This window comes from Hemibagrus wyckioides, linkage group LG06 (assembly GCF_019097595.1).
Source record: "Hemibagrus wyckioides isolate EC202008001 linkage group LG06, SWU_Hwy_1.0, whole genome shotgun sequence".
Classification (NCBI taxonomy): Eukaryota; Metazoa; Chordata; class Actinopteri; order Siluriformes; family Bagridae; genus Hemibagrus; species Hemibagrus wyckioides.
In genome coordinates this window covers 13,360,395-13,386,072 of record NC_080715.1, presented here as the reverse complement: position 1 = coordinate 13,386,072, position 25,678 = coordinate 13,360,395, and the positions used below count along the sequence as shown (strand labels likewise).

At 42.3% G+C, this 25,678-nt stretch overlaps 1 protein-coding gene across 5 annotated transcripts in view; it reads right to left on the bottom strand.

The window, feature by feature from the left end:
* The window catches only part of pard3bb (par-3 family cell polarity regulator beta b), a 268,913-nt gene that overhangs the window by 74,499 nt on the left and 168,736 nt on the right, over positions 1-25,678 (bottom strand). For all 5 annotated transcript variants that reach the window (XM_058392331.1, XM_058392335.1, XM_058392332.1 and 2 more), the window contains 2 exons: positions 13,982-14,191; positions 7,748-7,973 (listed from right to left, as the gene is read on the bottom strand). In XM_058392331.1, coding sequence (XP_058248314.1) covers positions 7,748-7,973; positions 13,982-14,191 — 436 coding nt within the window. The remainder of the gene's footprint in view (positions 1-7,747; positions 7,974-13,981; positions 14,192-25,678) is intronic.

Below are 25,678 nucleotides of genomic sequence, written 5' to 3'. Positions count from 1 at the left end.
GACAGAAACGGCCTGATAATGAAAAGTGGAATAAGATGGAACAAGAGGCTCGGCACAGAGGTGCTATTCAGACACGAGGGAGAGCGGGGAGGCCGAATCAAGCCGTCGTCGCCGTCCTTTCAGAAGCCAGACGCAATCACGTATTCATGGATTTCCCCATTCAGCGAATAATCTTAATCAGGACATTGTATCTTGGAAATCAAAGAAGCTATGATTGAACTTCCATCAAAAGAGTGGCTTTCAGGGATTTATATGGAGATCTAGAATGGAAAGCCCACTAATCCGGCCGAGGCGAGACGGTTTCTGTATGCCGGGCTTCAATCTAAAGGCATCAGCCACCCGCAACCTCCCTCTGATACTGTTACCATGGAGAGCTCTGGACTGAGAAGGCCACAACCTTTAAAGTATAAACCTATCTCCACTCCAGATGACTATCAGTTCTTTTAAAGGTGAGCTTGGCGTCGGCGCTGGCAGCTGTCTCTTAGATGCTGACCAGTTTTAGCATAGCCAAGGATTCCATTTTTGATCGTTGTCTCTAATTTGGACAGAGTCGTGTCGCTCTAAAATCTTCCAGGACAATCTCAGGGGGAAGAATCTCATGCACCTGTCTTTAAGTGTACACTGTTTATGCAGTAGGTGTTGGCTAATGGAAGCCAGATGCAGCAGCTGTCTCCGGAACATCAAAAGTGCTGAGGAGAGCAAACACAGGAGTACAAGCAGGAGGAAACGCTTAAACACTGGGGAGGAGGAGGGAGTCGTGTAGCTGGGTAAGGGTGCTGCTCCATCACTGTCGGCCTCTGAAAGGGAATATATAAGCAGCACCATCTGTGACTGCTCCTGCACTCTCCTTTTAGGGACTATTAGCAGAGTCACTAAAGGGCAGACATGCCAGCCTTCAGTCACAGACATGCACAAAAACACAGACACAAACTGACACACACACACACGGGACAGATGTAGAAGTAAAGTGTCATTACCTTTGTAACCACAATCTGTTTCTTTAAGGTCATTTTCACACTTGCATTTTTTTTGAGACTCTGGGCCATTTGCCAGAGAGTCCACTACGTCTCACTAAGTGTGAAGGCAGTTTTCCAGGCCAGCAGCGAGCGGTCTGGAAAACCGAACACAGGCCCTCTTTAAAAAATGCTGGTTTGGGACACGCCTCCACCAAACCGTGATGCGGTCTCTGCTCTCGCTGCAGCATGGCGAGTAATGCGATTGGTTCAACTTGTCATGTTGCTTCCTGTTTCAAGTCGCATGAAAGAGTTGTTATGGTCAGTGAAGGACATGGAATGTCTAAGCGATATATAAATCCATACTTTCATGCACTGTGAGCACGGTGAAAAATGAATGCCAGACTGTAGGCACTCCTTCAGGATGACATGCTGCAAATGCAAAAAAAAAAAAAAAAAAAAAATGCTTCTTCAGCACTTGAGTTTTGGTATCAAAGGGAAAAAAATGAATGAAAAATGTATTGCCTAACATTTTGGAAATATACAAAACGATGCATGGAACTGCATAACTGATCAGAAGGAAATTTCTGGTTATGAGAGCAGAATCAGTTCAGAGTATGGGCTCAGGTATTTGGGCCAAGCTTAAAAAACACCAGAAATACTGTATACATTTGTCTAAATGAATCTTAAACATTCACTGTAAGCTTACTAAAGCTCAGGCATTGAGAGCTCATGCTTTTTTCCCCTAACCCTGATGTCTCTCTCCTATAAATACTATGCTTTCATGATGAACCTCAAAAGCATCATCCAGTGCCCTTCTCCCTCAGGTCTAAACCTGCCTGCCTCATCGCCAATCATCTCACCTCTCAACACACAGCTCACAGCAGCAGTAAATGTGTTGAGATGAGATTCTGAGAGACTGATTTGAGGTGTTTGTGTCTGTGCACCTGCGTGTGTGTGTGTGTGCGCGCATTGGAGAGGTGTGATATGTGAGTCTGCTTGATATTGCACTTTATCTTGATAGCGCAAAGTATAAAGATAACTTCTCACTGCGCAGACATTTTAAACACAAAAGCGAGTAGCTAGATTACTGCCACTTGTAAGCTTAAAATGAAACAAAAACACGCCGAAGAATTCACATTGGCACTCACGAACTAAACTATAAGTAAACATATAGATTAGCAACTGGTTCATGAAAGGAAACACATCTGTTGATCTATTTGGAGACATTTAGAGTATCTGGATAGTACAATCTAGTTGATTTTTATTTTGGAGAAGCATCGATGAGGAATAAAGAGGGCTTCACTTTATTCACACAAACAGCATAATATGTAAAGCTGCATATGTTTGAGATTTAGAAAGCTAAAGACAATTGTGAATATCATTTCCCCACTCTCATTCATGCTATAGCTTTTATTTTTCATCTCTCTACTGTGAACAGCACTGATATACATCGAAACACATTAATAGACTCCCTGTTTTATAGCCACCACTTCTTACCAGAGATCTGGTTACACTAAATTAATCAAAACACATTTTGGCCAATCAGAATGGAGATTTTAACAGCTTTGGGGCACAAGTCTCTGTAATGTACGATGTTCACACTGTGATCTGTTTGATTTAAAACTGTTTTCTTAACAACATGCTGCTGAACGTGCTAAAGGCCTCAACCTAAAACGTTTAGTAAAAGGGTTTTTTTATCACCCCCCTCCATTTTTCTCCTCTTGCACCACGGTTCACACAAATGTAAGTCAGCTGTACGTCGCACAAACATCAATGTGCCAAACATAGCCTGCATGAAAGACGTATATTTACAGCCTTACAAGGCAAAGCAACAGAGACTCAACTGCATTAATGGGACACTCATACATTTGTGCCTTTTAAATGGGAAGGGGGGGAGAGGAGGAAATGAATAGCTGTAATTACACACAATCACATCTGATTGGCTTTGATTATTTAATATTTCACTTGTGATAAATTGTGGTGGAGCTGTTCAGATAAAGGGCTCTATCATAAGACATAATCTGGAGTCATTTAAAGTTGCGCTGGTTCACAGAGACTTGATCTGTTTGGAGTTACAGCTTCAATACAGGCCGCACTACCCTGAGATCACTATCTACATAATAAGCCTAGCTTTGCAATAAAGGTTAAAGTAGGCGGTGTGTTGCATGCTTAGAATGGCGCAGTATGACGTAAAGGTCCTGTGTGTGTGTGTGTGTGTGTGTACGTGTGACTTTAGTACAGCAGTAGAATGGGAGATATTTGGCAGGCCTTTCAGATTCCCCATCTGTCTGCAGGATGTAAAACATCCTAATGGGCCCCATTCACCACCTGGGGCAATACCTTTTTTGTGTAGTACGTACAAACACATGTACAAACACACACATCTGTCTTACTATCATTGTGAGGACCTTCCAGTGACAATTATTAATGCAGCTAATTAATGTGATGCTACAGCTAATTCCAACCCTAACCTTATCCTCAGTAACCAAAGGAAAACATTCTGTAACTTTCCTTTCTTTAATTAAAAATCACAGATTCATTAAGAAAAAAAAAACAAAAACAGGAAAGCAACTGCATGGCATCTAGCCAAATGTTCCCACAAGGTCAAGACTGTCAGATATTCCTATCCTTGTGGGGATAGGATGTAAAAAAACATGCCTGCCTTCTCTCCCTCTCTCTCTCACACACTATAGACAGCTCATTAGAAGAAAGCACACACTAGCAGACAAAGTGTCACATTTTCCTGATTATACGTCCCTTTGCCTTGAATCATATTATTTTGTGTCCTCAGTGGTCAGCTATCATAACAGTGACCATCATATTAGTCGACCCTAATGTGTGTGTGCATGACTGTCCACTGCGCAATACATACAAATGTATCAACAGACCCATGTGCAATGCAAGGCATTGTTGTTCTATACGCAGCTTTATTAAAAACAGCCTACACATCTGTCCTGCAGACCTGGTGCTGACCGAGAGTGTACAGTTTCCCATACAAAGCAAACGGTAGGTGTGAATCAGTGGCATTTTCAGACCTATTAACAATTTAGTTTGCCATAAAGCAGCTATTTTTAACAGCTGTGAGATGTGATGGGCACAATCTAAATTGTGTTTTTCTGTAGAATTGGAGGGGTTTATAGTGCTGTTAAGTCCAGTCTTTATTCCTTTCCACTTCATCCCTTTATCACCAGGCTGCAGGGCATCATCCTGGCTCACGCAGCCAGAGGCCAACATCTGCATGATCACCCACACAGACACTAATACGGTCATGGTCAGTGGATGGCAAACACTATTTGCTAGAAAGTGGGAAATAATGCAGAGATGCAACCACAAAGGATGTGAGGTGGCTTCAGGTGAGGCTACAGCAAGCATACAGGTGAACTAGCCAAAAAAATAAATAGAGTATCTGTCCATAGTGATGCTAGACAACAGTAAACATAATCAGAGGCTATTGGGCTTCATTAAATGCTGCCCAGAATAACAGAACAGCCATTGATGAAGTCAGGGAAATCAATAAAAATGGCAATCTGTTGCAAAATGGCTGCCATGGACCACCAAAATCCCACCCATGTGTACGGAGTATAAATAGAGGCATCTTTCTTTGTTAGGAAAAATGTGATACTGTGCTTTAGATCCAGGCTATTGAGAGTGTTTTGGCACACATGGTTATAACATAATGAGCTATTTCTGTTTTTTCCCCCAAAAAAAATCCATTTCACCTTCCACCGTCCAAACCTCCCATCCTTACTCTCCAACTCGCAGCTAGCACCTTGACCAAAAGAAACACGCTTTTTCAAAGAAATTTTTACACTCCTTATTCTGTCAAACACTGACAGGGCAGTACAGGACTGTTTATCTGCTCAGAACAACAGGCCACGAGCGTTAGCCTCAACCGGCCTGCTGACTAGCTATCTTTCTCCACGCCGCCTGAAGAGAACGGAAAATCAGGCGGAGAGAGAGAGAGAGAGAGAAAGAAACAGAGTATGGGCTCGTCACAATAAGTCGGATTAGCTGCGGCAGGAGCGCTAGCGTAGCCCTCGCTCTCTCTGATGAGTAGTGATGGTTCACCTTGAGGTTGAGCTGAGAGAGAAAAACTATCACCTTTTTTTTTTGCTAGGAAAGAAAAAGACTAATCCAAGCACACAAACTTTCAGAGGCTGGGTGAAGCAAGCAGACTTTAGAGAAAGCTTGTTTTCCTGCTCTAATAAACTTATGCTAACCTGAGAGTTGTGGGTGTGAAAGTACTACACTGTATTATTTTAGATATGTTCCAGCTGTTCCTGAGCATCTAGGAAACAAAGTGTTCTTTCTTAATAAATTGTCCATTTCTCAGCAACAGATGATCTGAAGCACATTCAGAAACCCAGCTTCTGGCTTCTTAAGCATTTGTATGAGCCTGAGACTAGGAAAAACGAAACACAGGAGCCTGTTTTTAGTTGTATGGCTTAGGGAACAATGAGGTAATGCTAGCTTACTCCCATAAATCAGCTAATTAGCTAATAGCATACTCAACAAAAGTGGGAAGCATTTTACACAGCTAAACAAGCAAACGGCTATCAATTCCAAGCAGAATTTCCCTGATTCATTATCGAAATGTCGGGAAATCCCAAGCTAGGTTTGCTTATAACTCTACTGAGCTCGGTGTTCTCAGTGCTGTCCAGAGGTTATGGTGTGTTTTGTAGCTCAGTGGCTATGTTCCAAATCCCAAACTAGCATACTAAACAGCATGGTACAGTAATACACCACCAGATGTTACTTAACATAATAGACTACTATTAAAAACATGGGGTGTTTAATTTAAATTCAGTACGGGCCACGTCAGCATTTTTGTGAGCCCTTGAAGGGTCGTAAAAGAAAGCTATTTAAATGTATTATTCTATTCTATCCATTAACACCAATAACCTACACTAGCTGCAAGAGGAATAACATATTTCTAGGAAAAATAGATGGGATAATAGTGATTTTTTCCACTCATTAGATATTTATTATTTTATTATCAGTCTGTCTGTATATAGATATATCTCATGGCACCTGTTAGTAGGTGGGATATATTAGGCAGCAAGTGAACATCTTGTCCTCAAAGTTGATGTGTTAGAAGCAGGAAAAATGGGCAAGTGTAAGGATTTGAGCGAGTTTGACGAAGGGCCAACTTGTGATGGCTAGACCACTGGATCAGAGCATCTCTAAAACTATAGCTCTTGTGGGGTGTTCCTGGTCTGCAGTGGTCAGTATCTATCAAAAGTGGTCCAAGGAAGGAACAGTGGTGAACCGGCGACAGGGTCATGGGTGGCCAATCGAGCATCTGTGGGATGTGCTGGACAAACAAGTCCGATCCATGGAGGCCCCACCTCACAACTTACAGGACTTAAAGGATCTGCAGCTAACATCTTGGTGCCAGATACCACAGCACACCTTCAGGGATCTAGTGGAGTCCATGCCTCAATGGGTCAAGACTGTTTAGGTAGCAAAAGGGGGACTAACACAATATTAGGCAGGTGGTCATAATGTTATCCCTGATAATTGTATATATAAATACAAAATGCAGTTTTTAAATGATGATTTCATTTATTAAGGGACAAAAGCTGTCCAAACCTACCTGGCCCTAGACACACACACATACTCATCACTGAATCACACTATATAAGAGTAACACAACACATTTCTAATACCTGTTTTTTCTTTTCAGAGATGTGGGTCTGGTTTGCATGTATTCTAGATATTATTGTTCTAGTGTAAAATGCTGAGCAGCTATCTCGGGCTGTGTCTATATTACTTTTTGCCAGTTTGTGGTATCTGAATGAATCGAGGCAGTGGGCTGTGTCTGGCCTGTGAGCCTCGAGGCTGATACCTGTGATTTAGAACAACAGTAGTGTAATTTGGGAACTGGCAGTCTCACTTGCACTGTATGTTTATTACCAATCACAGCCGGCATGCAAATAACATGCAAATGCACTTCTCGTGTGATAAAATCTATGATTTTCGTAATAGCATTTTTGCCAGCACAGACAATGTGGTACATTTTTTTGCTGCAAATCCTAAGAGTCTAAAATTCACTAAAAAACCAAAAAAAATGCTTACAATATAGTCGGTTACTTGATACAATTCACTCAGAGAGAGCATCTTTCTTTTCTCTCTCTCTGCTGGAGTGCACAGTGTGGATCATGGCAGCACTGCTGTGTATGGCAGCACTCCCCAGCTCTCCCAGTAGCCAGCCAAATAAAAACAATTAAAAAGTTAATTGCCCGTTAGGTGGAGCTGGTCGGGATGCCCACGCTCTGATTCGCTGAATTAATCATGCGGTGTGTCCTCTGCATTGACTCGGTCAGTGGCTCCGCCCTCCAGAACGGCAACAGTCTCAAAGTGGACAAATGGCCATGTGGACATGTGTTGGCCTGTGTGCCCTTCGCCATGCAGATTAGCCGTGGCAGCGGGCAGAGACTGCGGCATTCGGACACACTGCCACACAGACAACGTGCCATATGGAGCTGAGGGCAGAATGCTCCGTTTAACAGCAGTTGCACTACACACACACATATACACACACACACACACACACACACACACAGAGACGCTCTCCCTATGATTTGTGCCCAGTAATGTTGGCTCTAGGCTCAAGCCCGCTGTGTGACCTGAAACAAACTCCATTACAGTCCATTTCTCAGCTCGTTCTCATCACACACGGCCATCCAGGTCAAACGATGCATCACGACCACCATCGGTCTGCCACTCTGCAGCGTTCCGGAGAGAAAGACGAGGAAAAACAGTGTAAAAGAGACAAAGTGTAAAAGTACCTCAGCAGTCCAAATCCCTTCTTCTTCGTCTTCTTATCTGGATCTTCGGTGGCTTCCTCTGCTTTCTTTTTGTCTTTGTCCTTCCCTTTGCTCTTCAACTTGTCTTTCTTCTTTCCTTTGACTTTCTTCTTCTTGTCCTTTTTGTTCTCGTCGTTGTCTCCCAGCCCTTGACGTGAGGAGCTGCTAGCTGGGGTGTCCCGTCCCGAGCTTGCCTCTGAGCCCTCATCTAAAAAGTGAGGATAGATAGAGACAAGTCAATAACAATCCAAACTGTTTGTGTCCATTTGTCTACAAAAATAACAAACAGTCTTATCTTACAAACTTATTTGTTAACTGCAATCCTTAAATTTTATTTTATTTAAACAAAAACCCATTGCCCTAGAGCAGCTCCAGAGAAATCCAGATGTAGATCTTGAACGCTAATGAGCAAAGCAGAGGTGACAGAGGCATGGAAAAACGCCCTGAGATGACATGAGGAAGAAACCTTGAGAGGAACCAGACTCAAAAGGGAATCCATAGCGGGATAGAGGAATTATAAATCATTTCCCTTCTACAACTAAACAATATAAAGTTGCTGAAAGTCTGTGATGTTCAGTACAAGCCCTGGGATGAGCACAGAACTGACTACATGATTACAGCAGCAGTTCTTAGGTACAAGTCTACAGTATCCAGATGAGATTATTCACTGAAGGGGAAGACTTGGGCCATTTTGTGTGTGTGTGTGTGTCTCTGAGGGGGTGGTCAAACCTTTAGGGCTTCCAGCTGATACCACTGTAATAATGATGTTAGCTGCAGAAGCCTCTATAATAATGGGGAGCAACAACATAGCCACAAAGCCTATTATATATGAGCTATTTTCAAAATAATACAAACACATTTTTGACTGTTTATTGACTGGTCAGTGTCATTGCTGCAGATGTAAACAAGTGACCTACAGATAAAGAAATCTAGGAAATAGAGACGGTGTGTAATTTCAACTTATTGGGTGTTGAGCATTTGCTATCGCATTTCAGCAGTAGTGCTAAAAACTGGAGACCTGTAGAATATTGATTAAAAAAATGTAATAAATAAACAAAAATAATCAAGTCTAATTTTACCTTAAATAGATTAATAGTAGGATAAGGATGGATTAAATAGGAGGAACTCAAGAGAGGGAGGAAGAAGACAGAAGAAAGGTTGAGTAACTCCCCAAAAGACCCATTAACATAACCATCTGTTAGTGTACTCTGTAGTGAAACTGTAGTTGTGCGCATATGTGTGCATGGGGGAGAGTGCGTACAACCAGTGGCAACAAACCTGAACATCTGTACACCAAATATTTGGCTTCAAAAATTATTTATAGTTTGTTTTAGCATTAAAAACAGAAATGAAGCTTCTGTAGGGTTTGGGAGGTTGCAGTGTGATGATGAGAGTAGGTGCATGAAGAGCATGGCATCTCCAGGACGCTGGTTATACTGACCAGATGAGCACCTCGCACATCCTTTACGCACCACATCTGGCACGAGGCCAACATCTAGACGCAGTATATGCCTGTAAACTGTCCTCCCTTCAATGCAGCCAGTAAAGTTGAGACAATATCAGTTATTAAGCGCGAGTTAGATGAGTAAATTCAGTGAAAGTTCAAGAAGAATTGCCACTGGCTCTGCTCTGCTGTTGAAGCTTGGTTCCAGCTCTGCAGTTAAAGTACAGCTGTCTGAGCGCAAGAGATAAAACAGAAACGCAACAGCGGGGAAAAAAAAAAAAAAAAACCTCTTCTCAACTGAGCTGCAACACACACACACACACACCACTGGGATCAAGGCTGAGGTGGTTCTATGGGGGCTCTAACCAAGGCTGTACTCTGCATAAACAAAAGTAGATCAGCCGCTTAAATCCATACGCATAGAAAACTGGCTGCAGCGGCAACAAAGCACCAGCATTATTCAGAAAACACAACGCATCCTCAAAGGGCTGCTACAGATCTCGCTGAGCACTAACTCGCATCCCAACTCACTTTTGTTCCCGTTCGTGTGCAGCCTGGTTATTAATCCATCGCACCGCACCGCACATTAGGAAGCGAGAGATGTCCGTGCAAGCCGAAGAGAGATCTTCACAAATGTAGCATCGTCAGTGGAGGAAGACGGCAGAGGATCGCTTTGACAACAGCGCTCAGAGAGTATTACCTGCCATCGGCATGCTCTAATATATCAAAGCTGTAATTGAGCTGCACATAGTTGAAAGGAATCCAAAGGAAGCCATTTCAAAGCGAACCAAATCCTGCCCTTAATTCCCTTTTTATTTGCTCTCCATACTGATGTATGATGCATGGCGGTTTTTCTTTCCTTTTAAAGAGAAGGTGGATTAATAAACGCTCTTGTGTCGTGTTCAGTCTTTTTCTACATGTTCCCTCATAATCCCTCATAGGTGGACACCTGAACAGCGCGTGCAGCGAGAGCACAACAGTGGACAAGCATCAACACGAGGAAGGTTTGCTGCAGAGATGCTTAAACAAGAGAATATTGATTGAGGCTAGAAGGACATGTCTGTTATAGGTGTAGATCCGTGCCTGTACACACACACACACACGTACACAAATGCGCTAGCTGGGTTTTTTTAGCCTTGTTCTCTGGACACGGAAGAATTAGCAGCCCGTAGCACAGACGCTAATGAGATGTGAGGGAAACACTATGTGCCTAATTACTGTCCCTCTCTCACTGCTGCTGTTGTCATAACCCGTGTGTGTGTGTGTGTGTGAATGATCTGTCTCCAACCATCTCCACATGTCGGTAAACACCAGCTGTGTTCGCACTGAATGCAGCGTCAATGCGAGACAGAGGAAAAAAAAAAAAAAAGAAGAATCATGATAATTTGTGTTAATGAGAAAACTAACTCGGAAAATTTTGTTTTGAAGACACGCGAGTGTTAAAAGCGAGGGGTATATACGAGGCTGTTATGAGAAACGATGCTCTTGCACGACGATTAAAAAAAAAAAATAAGGTACTGTTTTTATGCGAAAGGTATGATGATCTGAAGAAAAACGACAGCGAGCCTCATGTAAATGTTGCCATGGTGATCGTTTCCGAGTAAACATGGCTGCAAAATAGGAAAGAAGAGCACTTGCCAAAATGATTGGCCTACAGAGGAGAAGACAAAAGGGTAGGCTAATCGGAACAGATGTGGGTTTATGCTAGCATTTCTTTTAGTCAGGTCTCTGATGTCTTCAAGGCCACATTTTTATATTCTTCAGCTTGAAGTATTTTTAAAAAAATAAAAAAAATAAAAAAAATTGAACAATATCCATGTTTCTTCTCTAAGACACGCTAGATTCTTGTTAGGAGACGTTTTGAGTTTTGTGGTGGAGGCAGCAATGATAGAACAATACCACTAAGCCCAGTGGGAATCTATCATGACGTAGTGGTGAAGTAAACTGGGTTTTTCGTTTGAAATACGATAAACAATTTGCAGTTGATGTTCGAGAATAGATTCATACAAACAACGGCATCCACAACCAGAGCTATCTATCTTCAACTGCGATTCGCAACTGTCCAAAAAAAATCAAGAAGCTTTGGATGAAAATTTGTGTCAGTGGTGAAGGAGTCGTATCAATCTAAACGCAAAGTCTGTCTGAATCGAGCCATGAACAACCATATTAGAGGCGGAAAGGCAAACGCAAGCCTAAAGAGGACATGCGCTAGATTTTAAATGCATATTTATTTCTCAGCTTCTATTTCTTGCCCATATTTTGTTGCAGGACCTCAGTGGAAAGTAAGGAGAAGGCACAGGTGGTGTGTGGTTGCAGTAGAATAAATTGTACTGAATATTGTGTGTGTGTGTGTAGTTTCAGACTGCTGTTCCTCAACTGTGCTGTATCTGTCAGAGCCAGCCTGTTCACACTGAGCATAATGAGCAACATCTCTGTTCTGTCACACATTCCTCCCTTCGTCTCCTTTCCTTCTTCTTCTTCTCTCTCTCTCTCTTCCTCTCTCTCTCTCTCTCTTCCTCTCTCTCTCTCTATACTCTCTGCTCTCTTGCAGGATGGCCAATTAAACTGGTGTTAGAAAACAGGAAATGCATGACAAGGACACAGATGCTCACTTAACTCCTCATTTCCCATGCACAATGGACACACACACACACAACAGCAATGAATAAAACAGCACACATTACAGCATAGTACAGCACAGAGAACACACAGCCTAGATATGACACAGCACAGAGAACACACAGCCTAGATATGACACAGCACAGAGAACACACAGCCTAGATATGACACAGCACAGAGAACACACAGCCTAGATATGACACAGCACAGAGAACACACAGCCTAGATATGACACAGCACAGAGAACACACAGCCTAGATATGACAGCACAGAGATTGCAGCTGAACTACAAAGCACAGAGATTTACACACAGCCATACTCACAGGTACAGAACATTTAAAAGCAGCAGAGCATGGAGACAACACAGTGCTACTACACAATGCAGAGCACAGAGATGATGGGCAAACACAGCAGGGGGGAGAGAGACAACACTACACACACAAAGACAGCAGAGAAGAGAGAGACAACACTACATACACAAACACAGCAGAGAAGAGAGAGACAACACTACATACACAAACACAGCAGAGAAGAGAGACAACACTACATATACAAACACAGCAGAGAAGAGAGAGACAACACTACATACACAAACACAGCAGAGAAGAGAGAGACAACACTACATACACAAACACAGCAGAGAAGAGAGACAACACTACATATACAAACACAGCAGAGAAGAGAGAGACAACACTACATACAGAAACACAGCAGAGAAGAGAGAGACAACACTACATACACAAACACAGCAGAGAAGAGAGAGACAACACTACATACACAAACACAGCAGAGAAGAGAGACAAAACTACATACACAAACACAGCAGAGAAGAGAGAGACAACACTACATACACAAACACAGCAGAGAAGAGAGAGACAACACTACATACACAAACACAGCAGAGAAGAGAGACAACACTACATATACAAACACAGCAGAGAAGAGAGACAACACAGCAGAGGAAAGAGACAACACTACATATACAAACACAGCAGAGAAGAGAGACAACACTACATACACAAACACAGCAGAGAAGAGAGAGAGACAACACTACATACACAAACACAGCAGAGAAGAGAGAGAGACAACACTACATACACAAACACAGCAGAGAAGAGAGAGAGACAACACTACATACACAAACACAGCAGAGAAGAGAGAGAGACAACACTACATACACAAACACAGCAGAGAAGAGAGAGAGACAACACTACATACACAAACAGCAGAGAAGAGAGACAACACTACATACACAAACACAGCAGAGAAGAGAGAGAGACAACACTACATACACAAACACAGCAGAGGAGAGAGACAACACTACATACACAAACACAGCAGAGAAGAGAGAGAGACAACACTACATACACAAACACAGCAGAAGAGAGAGACAACACTACATACACAAACACAGCAGAGGAGAGAGAGAGACAACACTACATACACAAACACAGCAGAGGAGAGAGAGAGACAACACTACATACACAAACACAGCAGAGGAAAGAGACAACACTACATATACAAACACAGCAGAGAAGAGAGAGAGACAACACTACATACACAAACACAGCAGAGAAGAGAGAGAGACAACACTACATACACAAACACAGCAGAGAAGAGAGACAACACTACATACACAAACACAGCAGAGAAGAGAGAGACAACACTACATACACAAACACAGCAGAGAAGAGAGACAACACTACATACACAAACACAGCAGAGAAGAGAGAGAGACAACACTACATACACAAACACAGCAGAGAAGAGAGAGAGACAACACTACATACACAAACACAGTAGAGAAGAGAGACAACACTACATACACAAACACAGCAGAGAAGAGAGAGAGACAACACTACATACACAAACACAGCAGAGAAGAGAGAGAGACAACACTACATACACAAACACAGCAGAGAAGAGAGAGAGACAACACTACATACACAAACACAGCAGAGAAGAGAGACAACACTACATACACAAACACAGCAGAGGAGAGAAAGCTAACATTTTAAGCTAAGCTAACAGTCCATTAGAACTATAGACTTAAAGATGTATCAAAAGGCCTACTCAGGTCCCTCTGGTCAATGCTATTATTAGCAGATAAGCTAATTTAGGTTCATATACACAGAAGTGGTGCGCTCATTTACCGTCATCATCCTCAGCCGGACCATCGTATGATTTGTCGATGGCAGCACGGAAGCTCTCGTTGCAGCCACGCCCCCTCACCATGTGAGCACGGGGCCTGTGGAAGAGCAGCAGGTCGTTCTTCTGAGCCTCGGACACGGCCGTCTGCAGACTCTCCAGAGAACTGGACTTCTTCAGGCCCAGAGTAGGACCCAGCTCCACACCAGAGAAAGCTGAAGAGCAACCCAGAGAATTCGTGTTAGTTTGAAGTTTTCTTTTCCTATAGACGGAATTTAAATGTTATGCCCAAATAAATAAATAAATAATAAATCAACCTGTATAATATATACCATAATTGGAGTGGGAAAACTACAGGCAAAATCAGTCACATTAGCTCTGGAAATAAAAAGCCCTGCATGTTATCTGTTATTTATTACTCTTCACATTAGAAACTCGGTATTCACGCTGATTGCGGATACAATTCAATAGCTTGACTGTTCTTCCCCAGGCACAACACACTCATGGCAGAGTTAAAAGTTAATAAGGGCTGCAGTGGATAGTGTGTGTGTGGTAAGACACGTAAACATGGCTTTTACTGTGTCTATAAAAACACACTCTTCCGTCATAACTGCCATCATTAACGTGGAAATAAGGAGGTGTTGTAAAGTGCTAATGCAGAACATGTGGAATAACCCACAGCCATACTGAGACTTTATGTTCAGGCTTCTTAATCCAAATAAAAGTATTAGACTAGGAAAGTGTGTGCGCATGAGAGAGGGTTAAACTCCTCCGCCTCTCTTGCCTCAGTGCTTTCCTTCCTCTTATGAAAATGACTTTTTAAACACCGCGCTCTGCAGCAAGTGATGAATGAGGAGACTGAACCAGAGAGCAGTACCTCCATCAATCAGGGCCCTTTCCCTCTTTCTTCTCCCTCACTTTCACTCTATCCCTCCATCTCCAGCCCTCTTTCTGCTGTCCATTCCCTGCACCCAAAACCATTAGCTAAAGCACCGCAACTCTCTCATTCATAAGTAAAGAAATCATTGTATCGACAGGTGTTGTGCCCTGCTGGAATTCCAATCGGCCCGCTCCTTTGGCGGCGGCGCGGCTCTCCGTTTTGGCTAATGGCTGTTTAAATGAAAGTGGAAGTGGGAACAGTGTTTGCCGTGGTCAGCCGGAGCAAAACGAGGGCAGAGACAGAAGCAAAGATGAGAGCAGAGAGAAGAGCAAGAGGAGGACATCTGTTGGGTGTTTTTTTAAACCTTTCAAAAAACCCCATTACTGATGAGCTCCGTCTGTCATTAGTTGGGATAATAACATAAAAACAAAAGCCTCAAATAGGTGGGTGTGTTCGAGTGTAATGAGGCTGTATCATTGTCCTGTCAGATAACAAGATGAGGGCATATTCCCATATTCCCAAATAGTTTCTTTTGTGCTGTGAATATCAAACGCTGAGCCATAGCAGAAGTCTCAAAGAGATCACAAAGTCAGCCAAACCGATCCTAAAGACCAGAAATTAAATAATGATATCATAGCTTGACATGGCAGTCTCGAAATAAATAAATAAATAAATAAATATCATCGAACAGAAATACAAAAACAACACCTCATTCAACCTGAATTCAGTGATACATGGAAACGATTACAGCATCATGGACAACAAGCATTATATACAAGTGCGAGATGTCATCATACAGACACAGAGAGAGAGAGAGAGAGAGAGAGATGAGCCTTAATGCCTTGCTATTTTTGAAAAGCATATGTGAAAGATACAACAGGAAAGTTTTAGCTCCTTAGTGGAAGACGGCCTGGATGACACGGTCAGTTACGATGAGAGAAAACAGAGAGAGATGTACAGATGCTGCTGGCCTCCTGAGACAAAGGAAGAATACAGAGGAGAGGATTTGGGTGAAATCTAACTCTTATTAAAAGGAATGTGCCGGTGTTTTATCAATCTAATCTCTAGCAACACATCTGTAGCACATCTGTGATCAACAATCAGGTTTTTCCCTCAAAAATGCTACACTTGCTAACATGAAACTTAGAATAAACCAAGGGCAGGGATTGATTGTGTATCTATAGCATAATCCCACTGAAGAAACCATTCAGCAACCATTTTTATTTGGCTGTAATGCTCCAGTGTTTCCATTTAAAATAAAAAAGAAGCTTTTCTCAGTACAGGAATATTCTTGGAACTTCTTGTTCACGGTCATCACAAACACTTCAGACTGCGATGGAAAGAGATTCGGTTGGACGCGCTGGAGTGTTCCTTTAGGAGCAATGTAATTAGTGCTGTCCACTGACTGGATGCTTGGATGAAGACACTTTAGAGATGCGAGTCCATGGAGAACCCACTAACAGGCTGGAATTCGGAGAACCTGAGCATGAGAGATAAAATCTGGGAAACGTCCAAGCTGCTTTCACGCTACAGTGTGTTAATGTGGGACAACAGTGTCAAAGGGAAAGGGCAAGAGGTAACACGGCTAGGAGGATTTGCAACATGCATGACAAAATGGTTCCACTGTGCATGTGTGTGTGTGTGTGTGTGTGTGTCACACCAGGTGTGTAATGTCTGACAGCACTAAATGTCATTTTAGATGCACGTTACCTGATTCTCCCTGTGTGTGTGTGCGTGTGTGTTTTTGGGTAACCCCATTAAAGCTGAGGCAAACACATGACACCTGTTAGTGCATTACTGTGAGCACAACATCGCCAGGTTTACAAGACACGAGAAAGAAAGCAGGATTTTAAAGGTCGGCTGTCACCGTGATGTTTCTGCTGAGGACTTCCTGTCATCCGCCGCCTCCGTCTGTCTGCCTCTGCACATTCTTACAAGAGAACACTGTGTACTCTACAGCATTAAGGGATGCACTCCTGTCCATCAAACTGAGCACAGCTACATACTACACACAGACTCGGAGCAGTATTTAGTAGTAGGAGTCTTTCCTGCAACTTTCGTTTCTTTCTCACTACTGGAATCGTTTTAGAGTTTCTATCAGACGGCTCCCAAAGACATGCTGTGTGCTATAAGTGTCTAATTAAAATGATCTCGAGCTGACCGCTCCATTTTCCGAAGATAAAATTAAAGGTTACAAACATTCGTCGGTTCACTTCTTACTGAGGAATTTCTTACTCAGGGGGTCTATTTCTATTACATTCACTGGAAAGCTGGAACATCAACAAGTTTTCAGTGTTGTAGGTGTAAAAAGCTGGGCCTCGGAATAGCAGCTCACGAGTTTTTATGTTTGTAGATGTTACCATATGCTGCGGTTAAAAAGTGTGACAGATTTATGCTGATAAGCCTGCTTATTAGCTATTGTTGAGCAAACAGCAGCTGATACAGTGTGTGCACGGATTATAGAGGGGGTTTTTTGGGGCTGTGAACTGCATTTCATCGCTTTGTACGCATGCACAATGACGAGAAAGATGAATCTGATCTAAATCTAATCTAAAATATCACACTAATACATTAAAACAAAAGAAAAGAGTACCAAAAAGTAATGCACAGTGTCTTAAATTAAATTAGAAAAATGGGAAAATTATAAAAACATAACAAAACAAACAAACAAACAAACAAACAAACAAACAAATAAATAAATAAAAGCAAAACAAAAAGAAGCAATTTGTTTCAATGCTTTGGATTATACTTTTTCCATTTAAATAAATAAATAAAAAAAAATAAATAAATAAAAACCCTCAGCTACTTCCCTGTTGCCATGTGTTGAACCGTTTGCAAAGCATCATGTGATGAGTTGAAAACATGATCTTTATCTGACCCCACACACACACGCACACACACACACACACATGCACGCACACACACAGACCTCTACATACTGCTCTGCTCCTGCATCTGTGCCATGGATCCAACCGATATGAATTGTTGAAAAGTTGGGAATTTTCCACAAATTATGTGAAAGCCATCTCCCCCACGCCCACACACTCCAAATATTTTCACAAATTCGCATCGGTCTAAATAAAAATGACCCTTATAAGATCGATATGATTGACATTTTTGTGGTAAAGGAGCACGTTTAATCTTTAATCTATGTTTGTGTTCAGCAACAAGGAAAAAAAATAAAATAGCTGCAACTAATTTAAACTCCATCCGTCCATCCACACGTCCCAAATAAACTGCTAGCTTTGAAAACCTGAAATTCAGAATTAGTCTTTTTCGGACCTGCTGAGGGATCAGATGGTTAGTAAAAAAAAAAAAAAAAAAGGCTTTTCCCCAATCTGTGTTATAATATTTAAGGTGGAGGAGATGTATTGCTCTCATAATTGCCGACGACAGACTTTTAAAAAGACATCTCATAATTACAGTTCACCTTTATTGGGTTAGCGGAGAGGGGAAGGCTGGGAGGGGTCACTGCCACTCAGGGAGAGAGAGAGAGAGAGAGAGAACGAGACGGGGAGACTGCCATTGTGAAAACAGGGTGATCGATGGCCTAGCATGGCTACTAGCACATCAGTGCAACCTAATAAAATCCATCTCCCAGGAACATACCAAACACTGCGGCCTACAGGAGTATTTGGGGAGGGGGGGTTTGTCCTCTCTCACAAAAACAGCTATCAACCTGCATCGTCTAATTCTCTTCTATGATCAAACCTAGGATTAGAAACACCACCATATAGACCATCAGGAAGACGAGCACAAAGAATAAACAGGGATCATTTCACATTAAATGTCAGTACTGAGAGGCAAGTTGCAGAAAAACAGAACAATGAGAGGTAGAGAAAAGGAAACAGATCAACTCTCTTACGGAGCACACAATGTAGCCAAAAGTATGCGGACACCTGACCTACATGGACACCTACATGGTCATCCCATTCCCAAACAGTAGCCATTAATATGCACACCAAGCACCACTGGAGCTGACACAGCAAATGTGTATAGTGATCTTACATTGAATCATCCTGTAAGGAGCGGAGGAAAGGTGATATTTCTGCGTCCTGTGTTACGGCTACATTCTGTGAGTATGTGAAGTCTAACTCTTCGGAGCTATGGTTGCTCCTAGACACATCCGTTTCACAATAATAGCACTTACATTTGCCTAGCAGGACAGAACTGAAGAAGAAAAAAAGGTGGCATCTTATGACAGCGAGACGTTTAAAGTCACACTTCGGAACGATCCACTCTACTGCAAATGAAAGATTGCTTGGCTTTGTGCATCTGTAAGCAGTGAGTGAGGCCTGAGCTCGATCACTAGGAGCAGGTCCACACGGTGTAGCTCTGGCCAGTATTTCTGTCCGGTTGCTGGTACAAGAGTGCTAGCGCTTTCAGAAGGTCACTAACAAGGGCTGCTGATGTTAACCAACTGTTGAGTAACACATTTAGGAGGAAGATTTAAGCCTCACTGAGTGAAAGCAATTTGAGCAAAAAACCTTGTAACCTGAGTGACTTCACACTTTTTTTTGCAGGAAGGGAAATTTTATCCCTTTCTTAAACAATTCTTCTGGGAAACTCGGATATACATTTCCGTGTCACATTCGCAGGCTTTTCCGGGATGGTGGCGAACCTGGTAATGAAGAGCAATGAACTGAAATCGAGAGAGTGTGAGGGATGGGAAAGAATTTGGGGAAAACATTTAGAGTTTAAGTACAGACACACCTGCAAACGGCAGTACACTCGCACACACACCTACGCAACCAGATGGCTTTCCACTAGACAAATTAATCCATCAATCCCAATCAAGCAAACATGGTGGCCTTCAGCTCACATCAACACCAAACTTCTTCTCAATTACAAGCGGAGAGAAGTGGAGAGAAAATACGCAGAGGGGAAAGACAGTGACAAAGCGAGGGAGTGAGAAGAAAAAAAAAAAAAGGGAGGGAGAGAGGAGTAGGATGACAGAGGGGCTCTCGGTTGGCTGACGGCTGTTTGTTTTCCAAGTCACAATTACACGCAGGAACAAATCAGACTACTGCTGATTCCTAAACATGGCCCGGCTTCTGAAGGTCTAGCACAATTCACTGTAAACAACTTGGCTTCCTTACTGTCTTTTCTCACACACAAAAAACGTGCACTCACACGAGCACAATAACCACAACGAAGAAAAGGACACAACAACCGCAACATACTCCAGGGGAAAAGAGAAAACGGGAACGGAAAACATGAAAACACAACGATCTGAAAGGAGAAGAGGAAATTGTGTATGTGTTATGTTAAATGTTCAAAGGTGAAGAGGCTCTGAAACCTGTGACAGACACTCAAAAAGAAACAGAAATGGAGAATGAGAGAGAGAGAGAGAGAGAGAGAGAGAGAGACAGAGAGAGAGAGAGAAGGGGGATTTATGTGATTTCTTTACCCAAGCCTATGCCTCAGACGGCAATCATCTGTCTTTCAGTCAGCACATTGGTTGGTGTGTGTGTGTGTGTGTGTGTGTGTGTGTGCGCGAAATGCCGACTCAGAAGGAAAGTAATCTGGAGGAAGGTTGTTAAAGGACACAGACACAAAGGAAGTAAAGAATCGGAGAGACTTCATCAGCACAGCTGTCATAAATACAATCGATATCTTTCTCTAACACACAAAATTGCACACTTACCAGCCAGCGCAAATCTCTCTTTCCCCTCCTCTCTCCAACACAAACACACACACACCCAAACTGAAATCCTTTCCTTTATGCATGCCTACTGTATCAAAGCCAGGATTTGCAACCTTTCCATTTCAGACATACCCATGTTGAACATTCACACACATCAAACACAAGCATTAAATGCCCATTTATAAATGTTTATCTTTGTCTGAGACACACACACACACTCTGTCTCTCATCTCTCAGATGCTTTGGTGGTCTCGTGTTTCTAAGCGACAGACTTCCATTCTGCTTATTTATTTCCACAGAAATTCCTGACCTGGATGTTCTGGCGTTCCTGGCACGGTTTGGAAAACCTCAGACAGATCCCGAGAAGTTTCTCTGTCTGTCTGAACAAAGGCAAGGAAACACATCTGCAGGCGCCCTTTTCACTGCCTGTCAGCAATTTTCTCCCCTCACTTAGGCGAATTATTATTTAAAAAAAAAAAAAAAAAGCCAGACTAATGACTCAAACAAACAAAGCTGTCAAACAGTTAAGGAGCAGCTTGTGCTGTGGGCAGCTAACGGCTCGGCAAAGTGACCGCAGCTCCACTGGCCAATCAAAGCAGAGGAAAGGCAAAAGTCTAACTATATAAAGAAAAATAAAATAAAAAATCGCCCGATTCTACTTATAAGTATTTCCCCTGAGCCGAGACGTACACACGCTTTGTTTGCAATACTGTGGATTCTTATCGTGTCCATCATCTGGACAGGCTTTCTGTGCTTTTGGCTGTTAATCGGGCAAAACGTTTGCAGCATGTGATGTTCCTTCGAGGGTGAAAACACCCCTGGTAAACAATACGGCTCGCGTTATACGCAGATGAGCAGCGTCTGCTCCTTTCACGCCTGCTTTTCATTGAAAGTGTGCGCTTATTAAGACTGCACTGGCCCCGGTGTGAACGAGTGCTTGACATTCATTACATCTCATCTTTTTTTTGCAGAGCGCTCTTTAGACAAAGGGCAGATGGCTCGGAAAATGCACCAACAACGACGAGACAGGAGAGAGAGAGCATCTGTCAGCTGGGGTCACAGAGCTGCACCCACAATTACCACTTACTGCACTAAAGCTGTGTCTCAAATGGTGTCTGTGCTTGAGAGCATTGGCAAACGCGCGCTATAAGCAGATTCTCGAACTGTGTATGTGGAGCGCCTTTAAAAATGCATGATCACAGCGCCTGGAATTATTCTATTAATGTAATCCTGCTACTTAAATATTAAACACATCAGGCTGAATTAAAGGCAACTTTTATTATTGGCACCATTACAGCATTTACTCCTGAACCTCCCACCAATTTGACCCATCACATATAAAGTGTCTTGTTAAAAATGGTATATATTTTACTGGATTTGCTTCCAGTACAACTTCCTAATAGAAACATCTCATATGGCAGTTATAGGAGATAATAGTGCTGAGAGTTTAGCCCTGACCCTAGCTAGATAAGCAACACTGTCTGTTGTGCTACACATATATTTCATTTTTAGCGTAAAGCTCGCAGTAACAATTACAGCTTTAAGACCCTCAATGGTAGAAATGTCAGATCCGTACAATTTCTGGCACCTTCAAATCCATTCAGTGGGGCAGGTTCGTAAAAAAAAGTGTCCACACTTTAACTGATGGTCATATATAGTCCATCCTCCTGATTTTACACCTGTGAACACACTTGATGGTAAAGGATAGAGAATAACACGTACTACAGCAGTGACACTGTCTGCATCTGCAACTCATTAGCATTCCAAATATCTGCACCTGACACTGGGGGTTGAACCGGCAGCAGGTGTGTGGATTCTGACTCCGACAATCCCTCAGCTTCAGCTACATCACTCCAGTTTGTAATTAGTCTCTCCTAAACTTTTAGTGCAGGAACGTTTTGTTTAACCTCACGTATGCAGTTATTATTCTTTGTACCTGACTGTATTCAATTTTCCATAAACAGGCCTCCTGGCGGTCCAGCGGCAGGACCACACGCTCTCATTGCCGTGGCCCGGGTTCGATTTGCCGAGCAGGGCGCCAACCCAGCCACTGAAGAGTTAACTCTCACAGTCGGTCCGAAGCCCGGATAAAAAAAAATGGTAGGGTTGCAACAGGAAGGGCATCCGACGTAAAACCTGTGACAAATCATGCGGGTAAAATGATCTGCTACAGACAGCGGACCCTGCCATTGTGCAGGACAAATGCTAGGATAAAATAAATAAATAAAAATTTTTTCCATAAACAAGCTAGTGTTGTATTTGTAATCGAAGCCGTTAAAAACGATGACTCTTCACGCTAAAGTTTACAACCTGTCTTTGTGCTGCAATCTTCATAATTTGCAGTGCATTTCAATCAGATACCCTGTGAACATTTCTGGCAAACACAATTATAACAGTGCTATCTGTGTTTCTATTCATTATGAACACAAGATTTCATGAAAATTTTGTTTAACGTATTAACATTGTTACATCCCTGCTACATGAAAATCTGACCTGAGACACAGAACAAGGTACAGGTCTAGTCACTCTTTCTACAAAATGGTGCAGATGCCTACAGTTAAGTGGCGCATACAGAAAAACCGACAAAACTGAAAAATTTTCATTCCCTGCATGTACGATTTGTGATGCTGGAACCCAGTTGTGGCTTTCTGGCAGGATCGAGTGGGTCAGCACTAAACCTCAGATGAATGAGGAGTCCTTCCAAGTTCTTCCTTAAGCTGTGAATGGATAATACGCTACCAAACACCACTTTGTCACAACACACCTTTTTCCAAGGTCCTGTCTCGCACTAAAAAAGAGAAATGACCTCTTCTCTGATCTACGGTTCACCGAGTGCCAACAACGGTGTCAAACAATCTGTTTACACAGAGGCGTTGATGACGATGCTTCAAGCAATACAAAAGTTTAACACTGTCCAAAGGGCAATGACCCAAATCTTAGGTGAACACTATAATAAGCTTCAAATTGATTTATTTAGTTGGGATAAAGTCTGCTTGCATGATTTATGATACATATATGTTCATGTGCTGTGCTCCAGACCACAAAACACCTAACGTCTCTGCACCTTTACATGAAAAAAACAACACCAACAGTTTGAGAAAATACATCATATGATCATATTTTCCAGCAGAAAGGTTCTTGGGCCTGGCGAGCTCGGGATTTTCCATGAGTTGAGTGGGAAGGTTGGGTGTTTGCTCTGGAACTGGAGCGCTGTGGCCTGCGGTCTGCACATACAGCCATGAGCAATGAGGGAAAGGAGTTCCCAGGATGCTTTGCTCCCTATGCCACTCAGTCTGTACTGTTGGCAGGCAACTTAGTGACTTTCTCTCTCTTTTTCTCACACACGCACACACACTCTGAGGGGAGCAAGGAAAGAAAGGCGGTTTGGATACAAGAGGACAAATTAACATGAGGTGAAAAGTGAGCTCATGGATTGTAAGGAATGGGGGAGAGAGAGAGAGAGAGAGAGAGAGAGATATCCACAGGTATCCAGCAACATTTAATACTTTCTTTATAAATAACTCAAATATAACAAAGATTTTCAGCTTATGTTTATATGGTTGCAGCATAAGAAAGACATTTTTCAACGTTTTTATTTTCAAATAGTTAGTCATGACTTTATATGTGAAGTATGTGAAGAAGGGAAGGTTATATAAACTTATCCTGGATTAAAAAATGAATTAATCCACTGACGTAGGACAATATTAGAAAATATCCCGACCCTGAATTCTCCAAAGTGTATTAGCTGAGGCCCTCTTTTTTAATCACACTAGAAAAAGAAAATCCAAATATCTAAGGCCAAATTCATTACGAGTTCAGGCTTACATTTCTCACTGTCATAACTCTGCACCTTAATCATCACTGTAGATGTTGATTAATTCATAGCAGTAGCTGAATTATATGCCCTAAGACAAATGACTGAATAATAGACTGGCAATTCAGATCATTAATACTTATAAGATCCTTTAATTTGTAACGTGTCCGGCAAATTAAGAGTTCTTATAGACAAGCAGACATGGAGAGAGAGAGAGAGAGAGAGAGAGACAGAGATGAATGGTACACATACTGACTTTTTCTTTCCTAAACTTCTCTCTCAGACACACTCAAGTCTATTCCGATGAGACGGGCAGCAGTAACATGATCTAATCCTTTTCCTCTGCTTACTGCATTTCCCAAACACAGCAGAAAGGACACAAACGACTGATAAATCCAATCCACAGCACGACAGTGTGACTGGAGGAGCTGTTTTCTGCTGCAGAGAGCAGGGCCATTTGGAGAAAGAAAAGCAATACTGCAGAGGAGACGCTAACAGCAGGACAGTGTCAGGTTATACTGTTAGACATGAGGAATTTGCACACAAGCCACATCTTCATCATCAGTCTCCTTCAGCAGACTACAACCTTAGTGAAGAGGCAAAATGGCCTGATTCCTGCAGCTGCAGCGTGATTATACAGGGCTCCCGGAGAGAAAAGGTGTAACACAGTTTTGATGGGAAATGGATTCCGAGGCTAGAAATCACATGAGAGCTGGCCACGAATGAGAGAGAGAGAGAGAGAGAACACAGCACTGAAGTGGTTTTAGGTAGATTAAAAGCATGCAGCCAAAGCTCTTAAGACTATCTTGATAATTAAATATGTCAAAGCTCATGAAGAGGCATTTGGAGCCTTTTTTTTTTTTTTTTACTTCGTACACCAGCTTCAACCAAAGCCACCTAGTCAGCAAAGCCTTCACTGACCTGTCAATAAACATTAGCACGAGCATCAGTAAATCTGCAGAAGAATGGATTGTTTTATTAAATGTATTACCGGGCCTGTTTTTACTGCAAGCATGGAGAAAAATCACACATGCCAAGAGAGAAAGGCAAGCCATTATTCAAAGGCCAGCTCAGAAACAGAAATCTACAGAGGTGTCGTGATGGAAACTGAAATGTTACAGATAGCAAAATCGTTGAAGTGACTGGGCCTCGGTGCTTACATCATCAAAGATGGACAGACGCTATTAGTTAAATTAACGGACGGTGGAAAATGATATTGTAGAGTCGAACGCCAGAGGGGCAACTTTTTTATTCCCTTACTTCTAGAAATCTGATCATTTTTGAAAAATGGCATTTCTCAAATCAGATTACGGCACAAGACACTGAAATAAATATGTTAGAACTTACAGAAAGCAGGAGCC